Genomic DNA, 22,776 nt, shown 5'->3' on the forward strand with positions numbered 1-22,776 from the left:
TGAAAAAAGGCCGGCAATAGCGATTTCAACTGAATTACCAACCGGCGAATAACCTTTGGATACTTAAAATATAACGAGAATAGCGTGATTTTTCTTTGTTTAGTTACTAAGATAACCGTCGACAATTCTCATATTACATGCATAAAATTGTCAATCCCCCGGCTGTGTAAATTGTCATTGACAAAGTTGAAAAACGCCGATTGCAATCTTCGTATCACGTTAAAACAGGAGCTGATTGGCCCACACCAAGACATTGTTTTCGAAATATTACCCTCATTAAATATGTATTGTTTTTCTTTGCGATGTTTTAATTTGAGACAGTAAGAAGCTCTTAAGACGTCTTTATTACTAAACAAATCAAAACCAGCTATAGGCGATTAAAGTTCTATGAAACCAAACTTCACTACATTCACTTATCCTCTACTACTAACGAATATTCCTAAGCGTGAAGGACCCGTGAAGGACCCGTGAAGGAGCAGGGTTGGCGCAGTGGTTAAAGCGCTGGCTCCCACCAATGTGATCGGGTTCGATTCCGGCCCGGTGCCATATGCGGGTTGAGTTTGTTGTTGGTTCTCGCCTTGCTTGAAGGCCGGTTTTTCTCCGGGCTCTCCGGTTTTCGTCCCTCCACAAAAGTCAACATCTCCAAATTCCAATTTGACCAGGATAGAGCAGCCGCATGAAACCCAGCCAAGGCTGATGTGGCTTGTAATTCACTGGCTCTACTGAGCTTCACCACGAGTAAATTAACTCGAGCATATGATTATTCATTTTTTTCCTATCACTAACTTTTAATGTTTTATATTTTCATTCGGTTACCAAACAACTTTTTTTACAAGCTGATAATGACGACTAAATACAAGTCCTTAGACATGGCTACGGGGATTCTGGTATCCCAGTCCTCGAATCTTGTTGCCTCCTGCTTTACAACATAACCACCGTTTTTTAAACGTTTGTTTTCATGGTTGTCATTGATTAACTCTCCAATTCTTCCAGCTGACTAATCCAAGTTAAGTTCGTTGACCACTCAGACTTATTTCAGTCTGTACAACTGTTCCAGTACAGAGTTTCACACGTGAAGAACTTCTCGCATTCCCTGGCTGTTGGTTTTTAACGCTCCTGATCCAGAGTTGTACTAAAGTTCATCTACAAAAGAATTAGAAACATGCCAGCTTAGAAAAAAGTGAAAGGAAAGACCATTTCTCCATTCACCGTCTCGTTTATACAGTGTCACCTTTCTCTATACAGTAGAGAGCACTTAAACTACATGCAGACTATTAGTGGCGCCTGGTTTTGTTAGGCCATCGCGTGTAACGCGAAAGACCGCGCGAAATGAAAAAAGGCCGCGCGAGGGCAAGTACATGTAGCTTTAGCGCTACTGAGGGTAACCAGAACGATATCCAGGCCAACCGGGGTGCTATTCAGGCAAATCGTACTGCTGTTTAAGTAAACTAAGGGCTAACGGGGTATTTAGGCTAACAGGAGTGCACTTAAGTGCTGTGCAATTTAGCTGCTAGTGCGCAAGTGAGGGCGAAAAACAGAAACTGTTGATAAAACCAGAGACTTTCCTTGGGCGTTCTCACCCTTGTGTGTGCGGTCATTTGTCCTCTCGCGCTTTCTTTAGCGTCACCCTCAACTGACTTAGAAAAACCGGCGATGGGTTCCTTGTAGCCTGACAAGGATTACACAATAAGTCAAATTATTCTTGCATTTTGATTGGTTCTCACTTATGATCTATTGGTGGAGAGACGTTTAGATGAGGTCATCACTTTTTTGTTTCTTTATTATATAAAAAAGATTGACTCCATGTTGCCATGCGTCTGTTCAATAATAGACCACAGCCATGAGAGGTCAAAATGTGGTAAGAACATCAGTGACACACTCGCCTAACAGCTTGTATGCCACTTTTTTGTTCTTACCACATTTTGGCATCATCTGTGATCTACTACTGAACAGATGCACGGCAACATGGAATCTATTTGTTAAGTTGATTATATGGTAATAGATGTCCAACAGCAGTAGTAGTGTTATGGCTGCATTCGCATCTATCATCATGTCTGAGTTGATTATAATCGCAAGAACTAAGACCCGGAAACTTTTTCACTACCATGAATTTCTCAGACTCGACGACTACGGTGGAAAATGAAGCCAAGCTACACTTTTCTCACTGCAAATCAAAACCCCCAGTATAACAATCTTTTATTTGATGAATGCATTGAAACTTTACCTGTGAAATAGCCGTTTCTGATATCTTGTATTTGGAACAAGACCCTTTCGTTTTAGCCTTCTGACAGCTTCTCTCAGATGTTTTGGCTGTATGGGCCCCTTCTCTTTACATTGCTCCATAGTATCACAAGCTGAGTATCAAAAACAATGAGCACTTAATAACCAGGACTACAGGAAACAAGTCAAAAGTCTGCATCAGATATGAAGTTCCAATTGCAGTGACTTGTTGACCAGGATTACTTCTTCTGTCGTGGTGGCACGGACACCTGATGGTTACAGTGAACAGTCTGGGTTTGAGCACTGGCCAGGGACATTGTGTTCTAGGGAAAGACACTTTACTCTCACAGTGCCTCTCAACAACCAGGTGTATAAATTTTAATGCCAGGGGTAAACCTGTGATGGACTTGCATTCCATCCAGGGGGGATAGAAATATTCCTAGTGGCTTCATGCCTCATGGCTCAATGTTTCGCACACTGGACACGAGTTCTAGAAGCCGAGTATTAGAGCTTTCATTAACCTTACCAGAAAAGATTGAATTGTGATCACCCTGTAAAAGTAACGCAGAGTCAAGTAAGAAACATACCTTCCTCTACAACTTCTCCCACAAAGACCTTGGCTATTCCTGCCATGGCTATGACAACATTTGGAGGAATTGATGACCCTCCTGTTACACTCTGCATTAGCTGTAAGTAAATACAGAAGTTTGCTCAGAATGTTTCTTTGATGTCAAAATCGATCACTTAAATGAACCTGTTAAAGCAATCTATTAGTCCTGAATTTAGTGATATATGAAAACAAACAGGTTGCAAGTGAAATAATGAGAATCAAGGAAATGCATAAATCAACAAGTGCATTTGTTTGCACTGTGCGTGTGTTGCCATGAACTTTTGCTGATGGAATCTGTGCCAAGCTGTTTCATAGGTGGTTTACAAAATTAAATCAATCATAGTTGGAAAAAATAACATTGTTTCTGAAGCCATTTTTTGTGCTCAATCTATTCTGCAAATGAGGGCGGTCGACAGTCAGCATGAACTTTGAAGCCAAATAAGAAAAATAACAAGAGTCAAAATTAATTAAATCAAACTAAAATGTTAAGATACTGCATTACAGAGACAGCATTTCAAAAATTATCCCACCAAGTCTCTTTTACAGATTATTTTAACTGACTCTTTTTTTTACAAAAAAAGTAATCTACATTCTACATCATAATCTAAAAACAATGCTAATAATGAGTTCTTGATGTTGTAGGTATAAAACAGGAAACCATTATTTATTCCTTAATTCTTATTTTACCCGTTTAATGGCTGCCTTGGGAAAAGCTGCCCTTCTGTACATTTCATAGCGGTTCAGTTGCTCCTCTGAGAAAGAAGACACAAGCAATCTGCCAAAGAGAAAGAATTATCAACCCACTGAAAAGTAAAAATGTACAGTGCTAGGAAATTTCCATAAGCATCCCAAGGAAAGTCTTTTGAAATTCTGCGGGGGTGGGTAAGACGGGTGACCACAAGCGATAATGGTTGCACCACATTCCTCCTATTCCCTCCAATCAGCCTTTACCGACCCCTCTCCTCTCAGAATGAAGTCGAGCAAGTAGGAGTATAGATCTACACACCAACAAAATCTAAACAAAACAAATCACAAGTGCAATGTAGAACATGAACTGCACTTGACTGTAGGCCTGTTCCAGTCCTAGGCATATATAAAGAATACTCACCTTGCATCCCCTCCCTCATATACCCGGGCTCATATACCTCTGCAACACTACCAAAATAACTTTCTCTTGCTGTACAAACCAAGAATCTGGTGTAGATAGTGTTACTGTAGACAACTGGACTCAGTTGTTTAAAGCATGAATAAAGCTACTTAACAGAAATCACTCTCGAGCTCTTGTGGATAGCGTCGTTTGTTTTGTTAACACTTGGCGCTGTATGACACCAGCGACGTCAAGCCAAGATCAACAGGACATAATTAAACACCAAGCTTTATATCCAAGCAATTTAGACGTGTCTTATGACATATACTCACTGCATTTTCTCTCTTTCTCCGTACGTTTCACCGTTACTATCCCCACTGGTTTGATTTGATGATCCAGCGCTCTGTTCCACATCAGGAGCATTTGGTTTGGCGGGACCTGCTTCGCTTGTTTTATCATCTGTAGCTCGAATTTTAGCTGGTGGCGAGGCCATGTCTTCATCTTTTGTTTTCTGAGTCTCACCTTCCTCAAGTTTTCGTTTCAACGAACCACTACTTTCGGGAACATTGTCCGCCATTTTTGCTCCTTCTGTTGTTCTTTCCTCAACAGACTGGACACGACTTTAATTTGGCGTAGCCGAACGAACAGCCGAACGTTTTCCGAAGATTTGCGAACAACTTTCCGAACAACACAGGGACAGAGGCCGCGATCGTTGCGCGAAGAGCTAAGAGATTCAAAGATGGCAGACAGAAACCCTTCCCCTCCTCGATTATCTGCGGAAGAAATCGAGTTAATACAGTACGACAATATTGGTGAAACAGTTTTTAGTAAGAAATGGGTCCTAGGAACTCTAATGAAGTTGGTGCAGTCCCTTCAGAACACGGAGGATTCCGAAGTTGGCGAAAACGGCGAACACGCTGAACCGCGCGAGGAAGAAAATTCGCACGAGTTGAGCGATGCTTTTGAAAGGGAGCTGTGTGAACTATGGGACATGTCTATGAACTCGGTAAGTGACCGAAAGAAGAAGTTAAGAGTTTTAAAGGTCTCATCGCAAAATGACTGAAAGCTGCGCTGTTTTTATACGTGTTTGAGAATGCGTGACCTGTGACAACCCTTTCGGGGTAGGGTAAGGTGGAGAAGTTATTTTGTAAACTGGAAACATAAAACTATTTTTCCCTTATGAGTTTTTTGGTTTTAGACCTATAGTTACGCATATTTGAAAATAATTATTTCTACATATGCTACACAACTTAATAAGTATTTTTTGTACCATTCTGGCTCAGGTTGTGCAAAACGTGGGTAACGCTGTCCACTGGCTAGTGATTTATCCGGTGGATTGAGTTATCCACCTTTCGAACAATTAGTACCTGGTAAATATCTACTCTGATCAAAAAGAAGGTCATTGGTCTGAAATGTCAGACATCTTCTTGTCCTCATCCCCCAGGGGCATGAGAAGAGAAAAGGAGTTTGGGGGGGGGGGGGGTAATGGGGCAGGGGGAGTTTGAGAATTTCTGAGTGCGCTCAAGGCTCATGGAACAAATTGAGATTCTGAGATTGGTGCCACAAAAGAGAGTGAGTCTTGCCATCCCTATGACTGATAGTGTAGAGAAATTGATGATTTATTTTGAGTACTTTACAGTATCTGTATATAATAATATTTATAAATTAAGTTCTAGCATTAAATTGGGAATTAAGGGTTGAAATCTTGTACCTTTACGGTCTGTTACGTTAATGTGGAATGTTGTTTGCCCTGTAATGTTGCGTGTAGTAAAATACGTTACATTCAACTATAGGATGTCGCTGCATTTTTGGAAGAAATGGAAACAACTGAAGTTCTTCTAGATGCTGTATTAAAGTCACAGAATTCAAGAGTCACAGTGAGTGCACAGCTTAATTTATTTCCTACTGAGAAGAATCGGTCTGTAATATAATTTTACGTTATGCCTCTCTTTACCCAAATGTAACAATAAATGGGTGCTGATGTAAATGTTGAGGAAAAACTGGCCAGATAATGTCTGTCTCCAAGTCTTTCTAATTTTTCTTACTCTCCTTTGGGATCACAAAATCAGGGTAAGTTTTTTATCTTCTTTGTAACTGACAGGAAATATGTGTTGGCATTCTGGCAAATATGGCCTGCAGTCATGATGTGTGTGTCAAAATGATGAGAAATAAAGATCTCCTGTAAGTATTATTTTCTAGAAAAGGAATTTAATTTTGTGCATCCGTCTATTGATCTGTTGGTGACAATGACTGGTACTATGTAATTACAAATTGTAGTGACTGATCAACTGACTAGTCTTAACTTATGCACAAAAAGGTTGCCTTTTAATCAAGCAAGCTGTGTTTAATTCCAATTTTCTTTTATTCAGTGATATTGTGACTGTGTTGCTTGATGAACCAGATGCACCAGTTCTTGTGGAGGTAACAAGGTAAAACTCAAATACCTTCTTCTTTACATAGAATTCAATGTTATATAATAATTTTGACATTTGAGTCTTTTTTTTGTTTCGTCTTTGGGATTGTCCTCTATTGGTAATAAATAGGTTATCAAACCAAAAAAACATGAACTTCACCGGTAAAAACTACATGTGAAGTAGACAGTTCAAATAGGAAATGTTTGACCTTGTTGCATATTATCTGAAGTCTACTGTTTTGAATTTTTTTTGTTTTTTTCTTTCTCATTAGATTGATTCATGTGTGTTTAAGTAATGACGAAGTGGAACCACAGTGGATGACGGTATTAGAGACAGAATCGGTCTTCAAGAACTTCATCTACATTTTGGAGAACTCTCTGAATGGTAAGATACATGAAATGTTTAAAGAGGTTTACATCTCTCAGCCAGACACAAGTTCAATGCTTAGCAGCTGTGTTGATAGTTGTTAGGTTTAGACTGTATTCATCAGTCAAGGATGAAACATTTAACATATAGTGTTTCACTGGCTTCTAGTCATTGTTATAAAATAACTGAGATACTACATGCACTCTCATTGATTGGGAGCTGCAGTTTTTAGATGAGAGTACGTAAAATGGTTGTTACATTTTAGATTCGCGAGTATGTTTTTGAGAAATATTTTATAGAATCAATAGAGGGTTTTTTTCCGTGTTTACATAGCCTCATCTAAATGTGCACTCGGGAGGTTGGGAGAATTCTCGAAAGTTATGCAAACCCTTCTCTGCATCTTAGGTTTGAATAATTGTCTCAAATTCTCCCAACCTTTGTCATCTTTAGATGAGGCTATGTAAACACGGAAAAAGTACTGAGTCAGACTGACTGTTTCTTACATGTAATTATAGAAAATGTATGGCAAAAAACTCTAAGGAGAGCTTGTATGTTGATCATTCTGTCTTGTTACTTTGCAGTGGACCTCCTAACCAACTGTTCACAGGTGGTCGATAAAGTGCTTGATTCAAGTGATGAGATGTTAAGGACTTGGGCTGACTTGCCTTTGGTTACTGCCGTTTGTGAAGCTATGAAACAAATGCATGTGAGGTAAATTTTCCTTTTCTCTGTGTTGTTGGATAGCGTACCATACTGAATGCGCATCCTTGCCTAATAACCCTCTCCCAGCTGTCAGAAAGAATCTCTCACTATGCAATGTCATGTAATTACTCACCAGTAAACAGAAAAAAATTGCAATATTTGAAAACATTATTACAAAAGGTGTGCATTGTTTCTATCTTCAAGATCTGAGCAACTGCACATTGTTGAAACTCTTCTTCATATTCTACAAATGGTATCCACTGTTGAACAAGGTGTCAGAGGATTAGGTGAGTAAATAACAACAGAAAGACTGTGAAAATATTTTCCTTTAAATTGAGGAAAGCTAATCTGACCTCGATTTTTTAGCCAGCAATTTCCCTGGATTCATAGGATGAAATGACCAAGGGTATTGCTACCTATCCCATAGATGGGATCATATGCAAGTTATTTCATCAATATGACCCTTTGGTCCTCCAGCATTTGATATACTTGTAAACTTACTCTTTAACTGTCCTGGCAACAAGAAGCCAAATACAGTTGAGCTAATGAAGCTTACACTGGGAGTGTTATGAAGTACCTGGGCTGTACATGTATATATTCAGTGACCCATTCCACTGTTTTATTTAAGGTTAATGATTTTTCCTTTTTCCTTTTCAGTGAATTGTGTATCTGTTGTCCCACTGCTGTGTCATTTTATTGCCGAGTGTGGACATGATGAAGGAGGGATAATTGTCGGCCATGAAGTGTCACTTACTGAATCATTCTCAGTAATGAATGTAATTCTTGTGTCAGATCCCATTACTGTGCTGACGGCCATGGAAAAGGGTTGGTTCTGAATGTAATCTTATATAGTAAGGTTTCATATTAAATGGTTTGAACCCAGGAGTATTAGTAGTTTGTGTAGTGTGATTGTCTGGGTGAGGGTAGCTCTGAAAAGAACTGTTGTTGGTGACTGACATTTCGACAACCTGAGCAGAAGTTAACTTCTGCTCAGGTTGTCGAAACATCAGTCGCCAACAACAGTTCTTTTCAGAACAACAATCACCCGAACGATCACACTATATGAAATAGTAACACTAAAGTTTTATAGGTGTTATAGTTATATGACTGTATGTCTTCCAGTGGTTCACGACTTTCACTTGAGACAAGCTGCTTCCAAACTTTTTTTTACTTCTTATTTGCGTAATTAAGCATCATTGTAAACATGCATGTGTAGAAGGTGTAATTTGTGTAGGAGTCTACATGGCAATTATTTGCCAGCATTGCAGGCCTATGACTGGGCAAAGTCTTGAAGTCTTGATGGTTAATTGTGAAGAGTGTTATAGATACTGTAGTAGTCACTTGAGGAGGATTCTTGTAAATGTGGTGCATTCTTTTTTTTCTGCAGATCCAAGAATTATGAAGGTGCTCTTGGGTCTTCTAGGATATTCATGCAAGATTCATCGCAAAAGAAGTAAAAATAGCATTAACAGACTCTCCTTCACTGAAAGTGATGAACACAAGTTTGAAAGAAGTATTAGCAATGAAGATACATTTAGCAGTCTTAAAAATGACACTGACAACTATGCAAACAAATCTGTTTCGTCGGGTGCTGAACCTTCAACAAGTACAAATTGTGTTCAAAACGAAGAAAATGTTGAGCTAAGAGAAGAATTACAAAAATCTTGTAACCAGGATAAGCCAGAGGATGAACTAGCTGATGAAGCAGAAGGTAAGTAGTAAAGAGTTGACTGGTCACTCTGTGAATACCTTGTTGTAATGTCATTAATTTTCATGGTGGTACACGTACCAATTGAACACTATACCTTTGAAGACTGTGTTAAGCTGACTTTATGGCTGGTACTGCTGGAGATCTGCCAGGCTCATTTGTATTCCCAGATTACTGACAGGACTGCCATTCTACACGGTCATTTAAACCATCTGAAGGTGTAACCATTTGCGAATTGTGGTCATGTCATAGCAAATGCCACACTATCTCCCTTAGGGATGGTCTGTCCTGAAATAAAATTCTCCAACCTAACACCCTGCAAACTGCAGGGTCCTTACTTATACTAACTGTGTTAACCAGTTGATGGTTATCAAAATCCATGGGTAACCAGGGGGAAGGATCTTTTTTTCAAGTTAGAGATCAACTCTTCCCAGAAAGTGACTTGGTCCAATTGACAGGTCAGTAAGATACTAGATTTACAAGACAGTAATAATCTTGATTGCATTTTATTGACTATAAACATGTGGATTTTTATGTTTTCAAAAGCTAACAGAAGAGAATCAACAGATGCAATAGCTTGTTCATCCAAAGACACAATAAGAAATCAGCACGATGGAAACTGCGAAGTTGATATTGCTGACATTCACCACCAGTACTTTACTGTGGCAACTAGCTTTTTGAAAGATATTATTTCAGAATCTGCTAAGGTAGGTAACTGCTTGTTATGTTGGAATTGATTATAAGAAGACCTTGGTCAATTTTTTGTGGGAGGCAAAGTGGCCTCACAGTGAGCTCATCCCTGGATCCAGTGGTCCGGGTTCGAGCCCTGGCCAGCCAGGGACATTGTGTCGTGTTCTTGGGCAAGACACTTTTTCTCTCACAGTGCCTCTCTCTACCCAGGTGCACAAATGGGTATTGGCCAATTTAATGCTGGAGGTAATCCTGTAATGGACTAGCATCCATCCAGGAGGGAGTAGAAATACCCCAGGGTATCCAATTGATGAAATCGATAATCGATGACAATTGATATCAGTCAATACCAATTGATATCGATTAATTGATTGATATTGATAATCGATGACCAATCGATGGCAAAGATTCGTGTGGTTATCGATTGGTATCGATTTTCAAAAACAATCGATAGATAAATTGATATCGATTGGTATCGATTGGTTGCACATTGAAGGAATCGGTGCATAAATACCCCCTCTTTATACGCAGTAATTGTCAACAGATTTCAGTTTAATCCTTTGAACGTTAACAGGAGAACAAGACTCTCTTCTTTCTCTTCAACGCCCCATCTACAGGAACTCGTCTTCTTTTGACAACTCAAAAGTTTGTTCCTGTTCTTGCTTGGTTAACAACTTTAAACGCGTCTCCGCGTTCTCCCCTCTTCTTGTCAACAGTAAATACTTCACGGACGTTCATCTCAAAATGGCAAAGATGATAGCCTTTTGCGATGCACCTTATATTCAGTAAAGCCTCTTCCCGGACTTCTTGCGTAGACATATATAATGACACAGAAAGGCAATGACAAGCAAGTGGGTAATGAAGTACACGTGCAACGGGGTATATTCTTTGCGTTGAGAAGACTGGGTCAGAATTATTTTAATAATTATGTCCCCTGGGCTTCCTAAAAATGGTGGATGATCGGACAGGTTTGAGGTTGCTGTGCCAATCGATGCAATCGATGAATGGTTTTTGTGTGGTTAGCGATTGATGATCGATTGACCGATACCAGTCGATACCAATTAACTAATTTTATCGATTGATATCGATTGATCGATTGGTTTTTTGATCATCGATTTCCTTCGATTGCATACCCCGGGAAATACTCCTAGTTGCTTCATGCTACAGATACTGGGATATGCTTCGGCTTGATGGGCCACTTGGCTTGTATGCAGACTTTACCTTTTGGTCTATTTTTGTGCATGTATCTGATCCGTTCTTTTACAGGCTCCTAAGTGTGTTTCAAGCATGTTAGCACCTCATGAAACTCTTCTTCAGAAGATAGTTCATTATGCCAGCAGAATAACAGCCTACAACACACTGGTGAGTAACAAGTCAGCTTTTTTTGTTTTGTCTGGGCAGAAATCTTTGACAACATGAATGTAGAGTGGTTTTAATTGTAGTTTCTCTTGATTCAAGGGTTGGAGAATATGGGTGACCAGCTACACTATGAGTTGTCCCTCTTTTGCTTAGTCTGTTGAGTGATCTACCATAAATAAATCATGAAGAAAAAAATGGCTGAGTGAAATCCTGGGGGCAAAACGCTTCTCACCTTCAGGATTTTGCCCAGCCATTTTTTTGTGTTTTTTATGTTTTTATGTTTTTTTTTTTTTTTTGCATCACACACGACTGACTAAGCAAAAGAGGGACTACTCATAGTCTTGTGTACAGCAAGCACAAGTTAGGGCTTTACTCTGGGTTCCATATTTGTTGCTTGTGCTTCTCTGGCTGGGCTGCTACTCTAACTTAGATTTAATCCTTGGTAGCATTTTGCTCAGATTGCAGGCCTCAGCAATTTACTGTTGCAAGCCTGTTAAATTTAATAGGTTTTTAATGAATAGCTTGCACGGTAAGAGTAAATCAACTAATTAAGATTTATATGCCAGCCCTATAATTAGGCCTGTGTGGTACTTTAATTTTTCAGGTATGCGAGTTGGTAGAATCAACACTAAGCATTTCAGAACTGTCCTCTCTACATAAGAAGCTTTCAGAAAGACTATACACAGTCAAAAGGTGGGGTCTTGTTTGTGTAATGTTTCATCCCTTTCACTTCCAGAGTCAAATTCAATATTAATAATACGGTTCTGACACCTTCACTATTCTATCCATTTACCTGAAAGCTTTTTAGTAATACTTTCATGATGGACTTTTTATCATGTTGTGCATGGATGTGGAACTTACTTTTAAGTATGAATGAAACCATAATATGTGTTGTTAAAAATGAGAACCATTTTGCTGTTTTTATTTCTAATCAGTACTGTACTTTGCTAAATGCATTTTGAAATGATTAAATTTAAGCTCTTTTCGAAGTGAATAGAACAAGTTATTTGTGGATACAAGAAAACAAACTTCAAGAACGCAACAGTCACAAAACAGTACTCATTATTTTGCTAATTTTGTCTGTATTATAATTTTTCCTTTCAGGTCTGAGTGGGGCAAACAAAGTGGCATGTAATTATCTTTTCTGATCTGTTTGTCAATACTGTTGTTAAAAATAATTTAGCAGACTGAGAGAAAAAATTTGGGAAGAAAGCGTTTGAATCTCTCCTGGTGAGACAAGCATTAACTTAACAGTCATGGAAAACAAATGCCATGGACAGGAGTTATAAATTATTGTACAATACAATCAAGACAATGTCTCTGCTAAGAAAACTTGTTAACTTGAAGCTGCCCAGTTCTGAAAATTTCACTGAAAGCTCTTACTAGCCTCATGTGCATAACATGGACACAGAAAAAAAACTTTGACGACTGGGATGTGGCATTGAGCTTACAACACTATAACTATCATTGCTAGTGAACACAATTCTTCGAAATGTTTGAGATACAGTTTATCAAACTCAAGAGACCTTATTCCTAAACATATAATGCACAGTGGAGTATATTTTACCAACTTGGACATGTTTGGAAATATGTTAAAATGGTCTTAAGAGTTGAGTGCTTGATGTATCTTCTTAATCAAAACAACAACTAAATACAATAATGAGAAAACAAAGAAAAACAGGGAGAGAAAATTAAGCTGTGCTACTGAAGATTGGATGATCCAATCCATCTAACACAGTCATGGTTTCCTCTGTTTTAAGTTGATGAATTATTACTAACTGCTTAAGTTGAGAACATTTCAAGATGTGCTAGGTGAATAAAAATACTTTAGTTTCTAATCTCAATTTCATCAGCAAAAAATCAGTCCAGTTGGTGTACTCAATTCTATTAAGTTGGCATGTTTGTAAATAAATTCAAGTTTGGTCTGAATCTATCTGTGGTCATAATTTCATTTAAAGGCAAAGTGTTTTGAAGTCAAAGGATGCTAACCTGCAGAAGCAGCTTGGTTTGTTTTGGCCTCTTGTACAATGCTCAAAACAAACCCATTTTTTGACATTAAGGTTGGTTAGAATACACCCTCTTACCATTGTAGGGGTTGCCGAATAGGCTACTTTTGGTATATAAAATTCAGTTTGTTGGTGAGGCCCAGCGGACACAAATAAAAAAATAATAAACATGCTCATTTAATATTTCCTTTGTTTGAATCCTCCAGGCCTCAAGACGAAGTTGATTTAAAAATTTCAAAAGTTGCCTGCCGATATACCCTTAATTGTATAAACAGACCCCTTTATTTCATGGACTGCATACAAAACGAAAAACAGAAGGTTTAAAGTGTCAATCACATTTTTTACAATACCTGCAGAAATTCTTGTGCGCTCATTGGCTAATTTTCATTGTCAATATGCGGACAGACACATGAATTTATAATTTATGCGATGCGTCATGGAGTGAGAACTGACACTGTTATCGTAAAAAACAAATTGACATCAGTTTTTCATGCGTCTGTCCTGTTATTGACCATGAATTTTGTCATAACATTGTCAAAGAAGTCTGCAGATCCACGAGGCGATCTATTGCCTCATGGATCCACAGCTACTTTGAAAATGTCATGACGAAATTCATGATCAATAACAGGACAGACGCATGAAAAACTGTCGTCAATTTGTTAAATCTTGACAAATGTAACTATCAGATCACAATAAACAAGGAAACAACTGAATCAATGCGTTTCTTTATTTGGATTCCATTGTTGTTATATTTCTAAATTCCAATCATAAAATTCTTGGTATATTATGATGTCATCCTGAGTACCCAAACCATGCGCTATTAAGATCTTTGATCAACTTCAACACTAAATCCAAATTCTGATTGACTGAGAAAAATTGGAATTTGAAGAATTTCAGTTCCCTCACAGTATGTTCTAATAATAAGTCCCAGAGTGATAAGTCATACATTTTTTAAACGTTAGTTCATTATCAATACAATATACCAGTACCATTTAATAATATCTTAATTCTCATTACTTGACTTCTGGCTAATGTATTGACATTGAAAGGAGAAATATGATATCAATCACTTTTGTTATTCAAACTGATTTTGGAAATGATCACAATTCTAATGTAGCAAAATGAGAATGAGTACTTTGATTAATTTATTGGGTTTCAGTATCAACCAGGAAGATGACAATTCACCCACTAGCCTGGACTGGGCAAGAGTAGAAGATTGTATCGGCAGTTTAGGCTTCCCAGTATTTTATCGCACTTTTTTGGAACAGAAATGAAAGAAATCATCACTGTGGGTTAAAGAGAAAAACAAATCAAATTCTCCTATATCAAAAATGCTAATAAGTCTTTCTGAAGTTGACCATAAGTGTTTTGATGAAATTTGAAGTACAATGGAACCTTCCTTACAGCCACCCTGTTTATTGGGCCACCTCATTATTACAGCTGCTTTATTCTGGTCCAAACAAAAGCTCAGTTATTTTTCTTATTTAAAGAACCCCTATAATACAGGAACCCTGTTAATCTGGTCACCATCGCGCCCCAACAATCTAGCCATATTGACAGGGTTCCACTGTATTTGGAAATTTGATTGTAAAGGTAATTAGAAAACTAAAATTTAAAAAACCTATATTAAGATCAGATAGTAACAACTTTAGGATTATAATTTTCATAGTTCTACCTTGATGAATTGAATGAGACCAAGAAGCAAATTTGAACATGTGAACATTTCAGTTTAAGTGAATCCAATATCAGAAAAGTTTTAATTTCTCAAATCTAATTTCCAAAAACACCTCAAAATTGAGTATTGTTTCAGTAATGTTTTCAAAAACTCTACCATGTTAAATTGTTCTGCTATGCAAGTAATTCTCTAAATATATGTTGGCGGCATTTTATATTCTATGTGAATAATAAATAGTGGTAAATAAACCATTGACACTCTGCTGATGTTTGTCGTGGTAGTTACAGTCCATATCAAAAATAATGATTTCTTCTGATAATAATACAATTATATTATGTACAATACCATAGTTCAAAATATAGAATATGCCAATATGGTCACCTGAAAATGCAGTCAACATTTAACCAAACATTCTCATTCTTAAGTCAAAGCATTACAGTTGCAACAATCCTTAGTATTGCAATAAAAAGTAATTTGTGTCACTTCCCTTTAACTTATAAGGATTAATACCCAAAACCCCACAATGTGTCAAATATTGTAAATAGCCTGTTGTATGCATTGCATACTTCTACTGCTATGTTGAAGTCTAGTAGGTTAAAAAATTGTAATAGCCTCAAATTTGAGCAAACCAAATGCTTTTCCCTCAGTTTCAACATTAAGCAAGTGACTACTTAGACCCTTGTGCAGCAGTTGTCTTGACCACAAATTTTGAGGTTCACAAAAGTTCTGCACTGCTCACTCCAAACTTGGATTACCTGTATGTACAAGTCATACAGTAGCTGATGGCTCAAATTTAAACATTCCCTGACTTTAAAACTCAACATATCCCTCAGTTACTACTGGATATGTTACCCTAGATACTTAAGATTGGTTTGAATTGGCACCCATACATTTTTATACTTCTGTCTTCTATATAAAAATTACTGTGTGCTAAGTGAATATATTCAAAGATTACCATTTATTAACCTACCCTATTACCTTACCGATTTGCACCAAACTACCACATAATGTATTTCATATAAAAATCACATTTTCATGAAATCACTTTCAAAATAAATCTTCCAAAGTAATTATTTGGCCGTTTGAGAATGAAAATGCACCAAGCACTTTAAAAATTATAAAAGGTAAGTGTATTTATCATGGAACTGATAACAGATAAATAAAATTTTGCTACTTGTATATGAACTGTATGAATCTAGGAATTATTTAATGCTATGTTAAAATAGAAGGTTGTCTCACTTCCAAGATATCTGCAGCAAAGGTAAATAATAAGAAACATAATGTTAAAATACGACACAGAACATTTATTCCTGAAAAGCTAATAACACTGTGGAGGCCTGCCTTATTGTGCACTTGGCGGTCAGGTAACAGGTAATGCGCAGGGTATTACTTCAGACAAACAGATGACAGACAGAAAGACAGACAGACAGACAGCAAATCAACACAAGGCACACACATGTAGCTAACCTTTTGAAATCCTTCAGTGAAATGTGAACTCACCTTTCATAATTTTATTCCAAGGTAAAGTCACATATGTTAGGTACGCTGAGAGGGCAAGTGGACTTAGATTTTTCTTTCTGGAGATGACAAGAATTTAGTAAATCAATGATATATATAACACTTGTAAACAATCAAATAATATTAAATGAGATAGAGACTAAAATACACAGAACTCGACCTGTCAGAAGATAAAAATTAAGAGAACATCTGTCTGCAATGTGCATGTATGCCTTCACCAAATTTCTTTTTTAAGTTATTATGACTGTTGCTCACATTGACAACTCCAGAAAGTGAAGTCAGGATGCCAGTTTCCCATACTGACATATCTCTGGTGGCTCTAAGTCTAACGATCTCTTATTAAATTAATCTGCACATTTGATTGACTGTGCAACTGTCAGCCATTCACTAATATTCAAGAACATGTCATTCTGGGTATATGTAATTCATATCAAAACAATTTTAACGAGGTTTTGATTTGCTTAGTTTTAGAATGTACCTGAATTTCATCCAGTGCTGTGAGGGTGATAACAAACCTAATTTAGAGAACAAATTGAATTTAATACGTACTACATAGCTTTTCATGTGATTCACTAAATATTTAACATTATTTTATGATTGTTTTGTGCATCAATTGACAACTAAAACTATATATTGTTCTAATTGGATTAATATTTGTACAATGTTATACACCATAAGATCAAGAGCAAAAATTTAATGTTCTAAGGAGCATGGTTTCAAGCAAAGATCAATTTTACAAAGTACTAACTTGGGGACTTCCAAAAGTAGACAGCTTAATTTAAAACTGGCACAAGAGTGAATACCAGTGATTCTGGGGGTAAACTAAAAGCCAGTGCTATTTATTAATAAATTATTTAATAACCTTTTTTCTTTTTGTCTGAGCTGGTTTCACTGTAGTTTGAGCCATCAAGTCCTGCAGTCCATTTGGGATATTCACCATATTTGGACTGCACACCACAAGAGCACTTCTCATCCTGAATAGGCACTTGATGATTGGTCAAGGAAGAAGACGTTTTTTCTCCACAGTCAGAACATGTTCTCCTGGATAAAACAAGCATCAATTCCAACATGAAGAGTGATGTTTAGGATGTTTATTACTGCAGAACTGATGCAAATTCTATGTAATAAAAACACCAGTGGGGGCTCCCATATAAAAATGACGGGGGTGCTTATCAGAAATTTTGAAAAGAACCCCTAAGGGGTACCAAGGTACAGTTTTGTGGGCATGGCTTGAAAATTCTTCACCCCCCAGAGGTACATGTGCCAATTCTAAGAAGAATAATGAATCATCTCCTGTAAAATTTTTTTCCCACCCAATACCCTAAAAGGTACCACAAAAGCTACCGCTGTGGACCTTTTAAGGCTGTACACCCTAAGAGGTAACAAAATGGCTTTTTAACCCCTAGAAGGTATGCTGAGCACCTGGGCTGTCTATTTTATATGAGAGTTTCCCACCCCCTTCCCCCACAAAAAAACAATCCTACCAATCACTGTTTTCAGAGTCTTCTAAACTGCTTCTTTCCTCCAGTCCCCTATGTTGCGTGATTGCCATCTCGGCATGACCTTTACCAGCTGGACCTTTCATTTTGATGAATTCAACATTAGCTGGTCCTCTCCACCAACCCATTGATACTTTACGAGCAACTTTACTGGCTACACTAGCCTAAAAAATGGGAAAACAGACAAATATTATCATACATACAAGACAAAAGCAAAGAAACATTTACATTATCAAATACGCTAATGAACTGGTGTGAGCCTATTGATTTTTGATATATCTTTTCATCTACACGGAGGACTGGGATAAATATTGCATTACTGACACTTAGTCATACTGAAGTCAATGCTAGACATTGCAAAATATTATACTAAATTTTATTTTAAAAAAATACTAAATTTTGAAATAAACAGTTACAATTTTTTTATCGTGGAACTCTAAACTTGAAAAATTGTACATCATCCAACTTACTCGTCCATCATAAACCTTTTTAAGTGATTCATATCTTATGGATCCCAAGAAAATAACTCCTTCCACAGATTCCGTCTATAAGATAGAAGTAAAAATTTCATGAATTTTCCTGCTCTAAATTATTTAATGAAACAACATGTGATAGGACAGAAGCACATTACTGGGGACAGCGAGATGCACAAACAAAACAAATGTATCAAGACATATTGAGTCTGTAGGTGGGTGCCAATAAAAATGTATCATTATACAACTGATTAAATACCTTATCTTTGGCAACTAACTCCACACAAACCATCTCATTTTCCTGTAGTGAAAAGTCTCTGAAGGTCTGTTGAAAATAAAGGTCAACAGTAGCACCATTAACAAGGGACTAAAAGTTACAAAGCATTGTTTCAATTATGACAGGAAAGGAAACCACAATATCTGGAATACCCAAGACAAGAACCAACAATGGTTTGGTATAAGGACTGGCTGTTTGATCCTAGAGATGCACCAACAAATCAAACCAACAATATGTGTACCTTTCTTGTTGCCAATGATGGTCACCAAAATATAAATTAAAATGTTCTAACTTTAGTTCTCACTAATAGTATACTAGATATTATTTTGAAGGACAGGTTAAAAAAAGATGTACCTCTTCAAAATTGTCTAGAATAAAAAATATGTTGGGATATGAAATCTCAGCGGAAATTCCTTTAGAATCCATTCTGAAAAAAAAAACACAAGGTTTGAAAAATTATATTTAATTGTCAAGTTTTAACACAAGTTCACAAAAAGCCCTGTTTATGGCCATAACAGGATTACTGCTCAGAAATAAAGATCAATATCAAACATTTCTTAAATGACTTGAACAAATCTTATAAAAGAATTTTTGCAAAGTAACATTAGAAAAGCATGAATAAGGCTAGAAATATGAAACATTTTGTATTTGTACACAACCCTCTTTCCTTGACTGTAGTTAAATGCATTTTAATACTATAACTCTACTCACCTCCTCCTATTTGGAGAAGCATACACTTTCTGAGGGAAAACAACAAAATATAAATCAAATACATGTATTAAGTACACCACACAAACAAATGTTCATGAAAAAACCAAAAGACAAGAGACTAGTTCATAATAATGACGATCTATTTCAAAATGAAGAAATTAAATTCAAAGGGAGAAATTAAATAGCGATCAATCTTGACGGTATACTGACCTGTGATATTCTGCTTAAAACTCTCATTTCTTTCTCTTGAGGCTTTGTACAGATTGCACAAGTCAATGTGTACTCAAACTGGACAAAACCAGAATACAATATTAAACTAATAACAAAAGATAACATGCTCAAGAGTGAGAAATAAGATTTTAGGAAACTTGTTTTTTACAGCTGATAAGTAGATCAATAAAAACTTCTGTGACCTGTCACAAATTCATCTGGGCACTTAATTGCATGTGCCATATGGTTGAATATTCAGTATGCGATGCTCCCATCTTATCACATTATCACATCCTGTGTGTATCTAGGATACAGACAGGACCCACTTCTATTTAGTTTGAGGAAATGTAAAAAACAGATTTAATCTTTCTGTGATAGAACAAGGAAATTTTCACTATGAGTACCAAACATTATTAATAATAGGACTGCTTCCTGTACATGTAAATTTAAAGGATAGCCAAAACATTGTAATGCTTCACTGACTTTTCAGTCATAATATCATAGCATAACTGTTAACTAGTTAATTAAATTTAATTAATTATGTTGTTGGTCACTGATGCAAAACAATGGGTTGAGAAGCTCATTGATGCCAGCTTCTTATCTACAACATTCCCAAAGGTCCTGTTTCCATGACTACAGATTCTAGAATGGTTAGACACTGTTATGTTGATAGATATAATTATGTAATATGTCAGTCACTGAATCAGCGAGTAATATTAACATGAGGTACAAACAATGTAGGCAAATGTATCAAGTGTCACTTGGAGTGAGATCCAATTAAATTCATGTACATATACTGTACAGTTGATAGAATTACACAGTCACATTACTCACTTGATGTAAAATGAGATTCAGATACACAGACTCTTCCCAGTCAATACTTGGATCACCCAAGCTATATAAAGGAAATCAAATACAAATTAGTCAAAGCAAAATATAGTTAACTAAATTAACTTTTATTACAAGCGAAATCATAAAACGTAAAAAAATCAGTCTGATGTAAACTCTAACTACTGGTCATCTTATACCATAGCATATACATGTGCAATAAAACATAGTGATAAGAAAAAAATTACACTAACCTTGGAAGAACTTTGGAGTCTTTTCTGAACACTGCAATTTTAGACTACACAAGTTCATGCAGGGAAAAAAAATGAGAAACAGATGGTGATATTTTATTTACTTAGGATTCCAAAGATAAAAAAGTTAGCAATAAGTTGATTCATTCAAGGTAACATGGCACAGGCATCAAAAGAGTTTTAAAAGCACATTTCTATTAAACTCTTTTTGAGGACCTCTTACAAGAAACAAGACATATCAAGAGAAATGAGACTTAATTTGAGAGAAACAAGACTTTTTCCACAAGAAACAAGAATAAGTTACTTTCCAACTGTGTTGTAAGATACAAATTTTATCTCAGGAAATGAAATACTCATCTCCAAAAACAAGACATGCATTTCTCAGTTGAAGATTTTAGGTTTGTAACTTCACTCCCATAAGATAATAGTCAGTAGGCTTTTAATCTTTTATTAGTTATTAGTTAGCATGCTTCTAATTATATCATTAATCCCTAATTAGTAGAGCGGTGTTTCCCCTTGCCTAGTTTAACTTTGACACATAAATATACTTTTTGATTGATTGATTGATCGATTAATTGATTGACTGAACAAAACAACTACAGTATACATTTTCCTCCAAGTAACAAAATTTATCTTATAACAACTGGAGGCAGTTACCTCTGCTTGTTCTTTCTCAACTTTGCCATCTTTATTGGTATTCTTTCCTTTTACATAGAAAAGAAGGTCATCCCTTGTTTCGTCGTCATTACAAACAAAGTACTGTGAGAAAAGTCTTGTCCAGAAAGACTCAATAGCCAGGACAATAAAGCCCTCTATGTGATTAAAAAGAAGAGAAACATAAACTATAATTTATCATAAATTACTATGCAGAATTGTCTATAAGATTAAAAAAATATATACCAGTATATCTTAATTGACCACTCCCCTAATAGGGCTTCTCAGGGCCGATGAAACCAAATGATGAAACAAATAATGTAAATGAACATAACATGGTTAAAAATCCCAACTGGCTGGAGACAGGGCAGTTGGCTATTTACAAGTGTGGCCGAGGAGTTGGTCTACTGAGAAACAACTCCAGCTTAGTGGTCAGAGTGGGACTTGAACCCACAACCTCCAGTCTTGGGTCGTAACCACTCAGCCATGCTGCCACCTGTCCTGCCTCCTAAGATCAAGACAGAGTACAAAATGCAATTATAAATATTGCTGTACAAACTCTATAAAATTCTCAAAAGGAACAATACACACTCATACATAGAACACAATATGTCATTTGGTGCCATAAAGTAAAATGTAGCCCAAATTTCTATTAAGATGCCTTCATTTTACATATGTACACATACAGCTGTACAACATGTCCTTTGTGTCCTCTGAGTCACCAAATCTCCCAGATATGAAGGGAAGAGTGCTTTATGTATATACTGTATGTACTTGCAAAACTTATTTTCACCTACTCTAAGGAAGATGTTTGGATACTTGATGGCTGCTTGTGGTCAAACTGCTGACGATTTATTTCTAATCTTGTTTTTGGGGGGTGAACACGAGGTTCACTAATGAAAAATAATTTTACCATCTCCCAGATTTACGCAACAGGTCAATTCAGTTTTCCATCCTCTAATTAGCAATGCACATGAATCATCAGTCAACAATCACGTGAGCTTAATATAGCTTACGGGTATTAGCTGAAGGCTTTTGATAATAATTATGATTATACAATGTATAAATAAACTAATATTAAACTTGCATATAATGGCAACTTAGTGAGGCCCTTGTTTGGCTGGATTACAATATACCACAAATATTTACCATTTTTCTTTGGCTTTAGCTACTCTGCACCCAAGAACAGTTGCAGGATGAGAAAGACAGTCGGATAATTGACGATTTCTTTTTTAACCGAGACTTTCTCGATTTCATCGTGCCGATCAGGCCGCATATTGAGACAGTTTGACATGCCAAATCAACGTAAATTAACTGTTTTTCCTCCGGAAAACTGCTCCACTTCATTCTGCATGTATTAAACGTACCTTCACTTTCTTTATCGAGATGCTCTCTCCTCCGTTCCCGGCATATACTCTCCAAAACTTTCGTTATGCTGTTGGTCCCTGCATTTTGGGCGGCCGCCATATTACTTTCTCGTCACGTGAGGAGAAGAAGGACCATGTGAACCTCTCGTGC

General features: G+C 36.8%; 3 protein-coding genes across 5 annotated transcripts; 1 reads left to right on the plus strand and 2 right to left on the minus strand.

The window, feature by feature from the left end:
- Positions 1-326: 326 nt before the first annotated feature.
- Positions 327-4,559, minus strand: LOC110062599 (transcription initiation factor TFIID subunit 11-like). 2 transcript variants are annotated; one of them, XM_020769528.2, is made up of 5 exons: positions 4,250-4,554; positions 3,518-3,605; positions 2,808-2,907; positions 2,225-2,354; positions 327-1,143 (listed from the first exon to the last, which is right to left on the minus strand). In XM_020769528.2, the coding sequence occupies exons 1-5, from the start codon at positions 4,492-4,494 to the stop codon at positions 1,140-1,142; spliced, it is 567 nt and encodes a 188-aa protein (XP_020625187.1). In that variant the 5' UTR covers positions 4,495-4,554; the 3' UTR covers positions 327-1,139. The 2 variants fall into 2 exon arrangements, with proteins under 2 accessions (XP_020625187.1, XP_020625188.1); XM_020769529.2 differs by lacking the exon at positions 327-1,143 and having other exon boundaries at positions 2,221-2,354; positions 4,250-4,559.
- Positions 4,560-4,597: 38 nt separating this feature from the next.
- LOC110062594 (protein saal1-like) lies at positions 4,598-13,085 on the plus strand. Of its 2 annotated transcripts, XM_020769521.2 has the most exons (13): positions 4,598-4,923; positions 5,711-5,794; positions 6,019-6,098; positions 6,287-6,346; positions 6,603-6,715; positions 7,279-7,408; positions 7,604-7,686; positions 8,057-8,224; positions 8,787-9,110; positions 9,654-9,814; positions 11,064-11,159; positions 11,761-11,849; positions 12,261-13,085. In XM_020769521.2, exons 1-13 carry the CDS (start codon positions 4,657-4,659, stop codon positions 12,289-12,291), a joined length of 1,686 nt encoding a protein of 561 aa, XP_020625180.1. In that variant the 5' UTR covers positions 4,598-4,656; the 3' UTR covers positions 12,292-13,085. The 2 variants fall into 2 exon arrangements, with proteins under 2 accessions (XP_020625180.1, XP_020625181.1); XM_020769522.2 differs by having other exon boundaries at positions 11,761-12,334.
- Positions 13,086-13,871: 786 nt separating this feature from the next.
- Positions 13,872-22,774, minus strand: LOC110062596 (uncharacterized protein KIAA0930 homolog). The gene is made up of 14 exons (XM_020769525.2): positions 22,626-22,774; positions 21,262-21,416; positions 20,608-20,651; positions 20,360-20,420; positions 19,526-19,603; positions 19,316-19,344; positions 18,959-19,031; positions 18,587-18,652; positions 18,325-18,399; positions 17,840-18,018; positions 17,218-17,396; positions 16,834-16,870; positions 16,338-16,414; positions 13,872-16,087 (listed from the first exon to the last, which is right to left on the minus strand). Exons 1-14 carry the CDS (start codon positions 22,723-22,725, stop codon positions 16,050-16,052), a joined length of 1,191 nt encoding a protein of 396 aa, XP_020625184.1. The 5' UTR covers positions 22,726-22,774; the 3' UTR covers positions 13,872-16,049.
- Positions 22,775-22,776: the final 2 nt, after the last annotated feature.

The sequence above is a fragment of the Orbicella faveolata genome, unplaced genomic scaffold (genome assembly GCF_042242905.1).
Source record: "Orbicella faveolata isolate gen_17 unplaced genomic scaffold, um_ofav_v1 contig_2, whole genome shotgun sequence".
NCBI lineage: Eukaryota > Metazoa > Cnidaria > Anthozoa > Scleractinia > Merulinidae > Orbicella > Orbicella faveolata.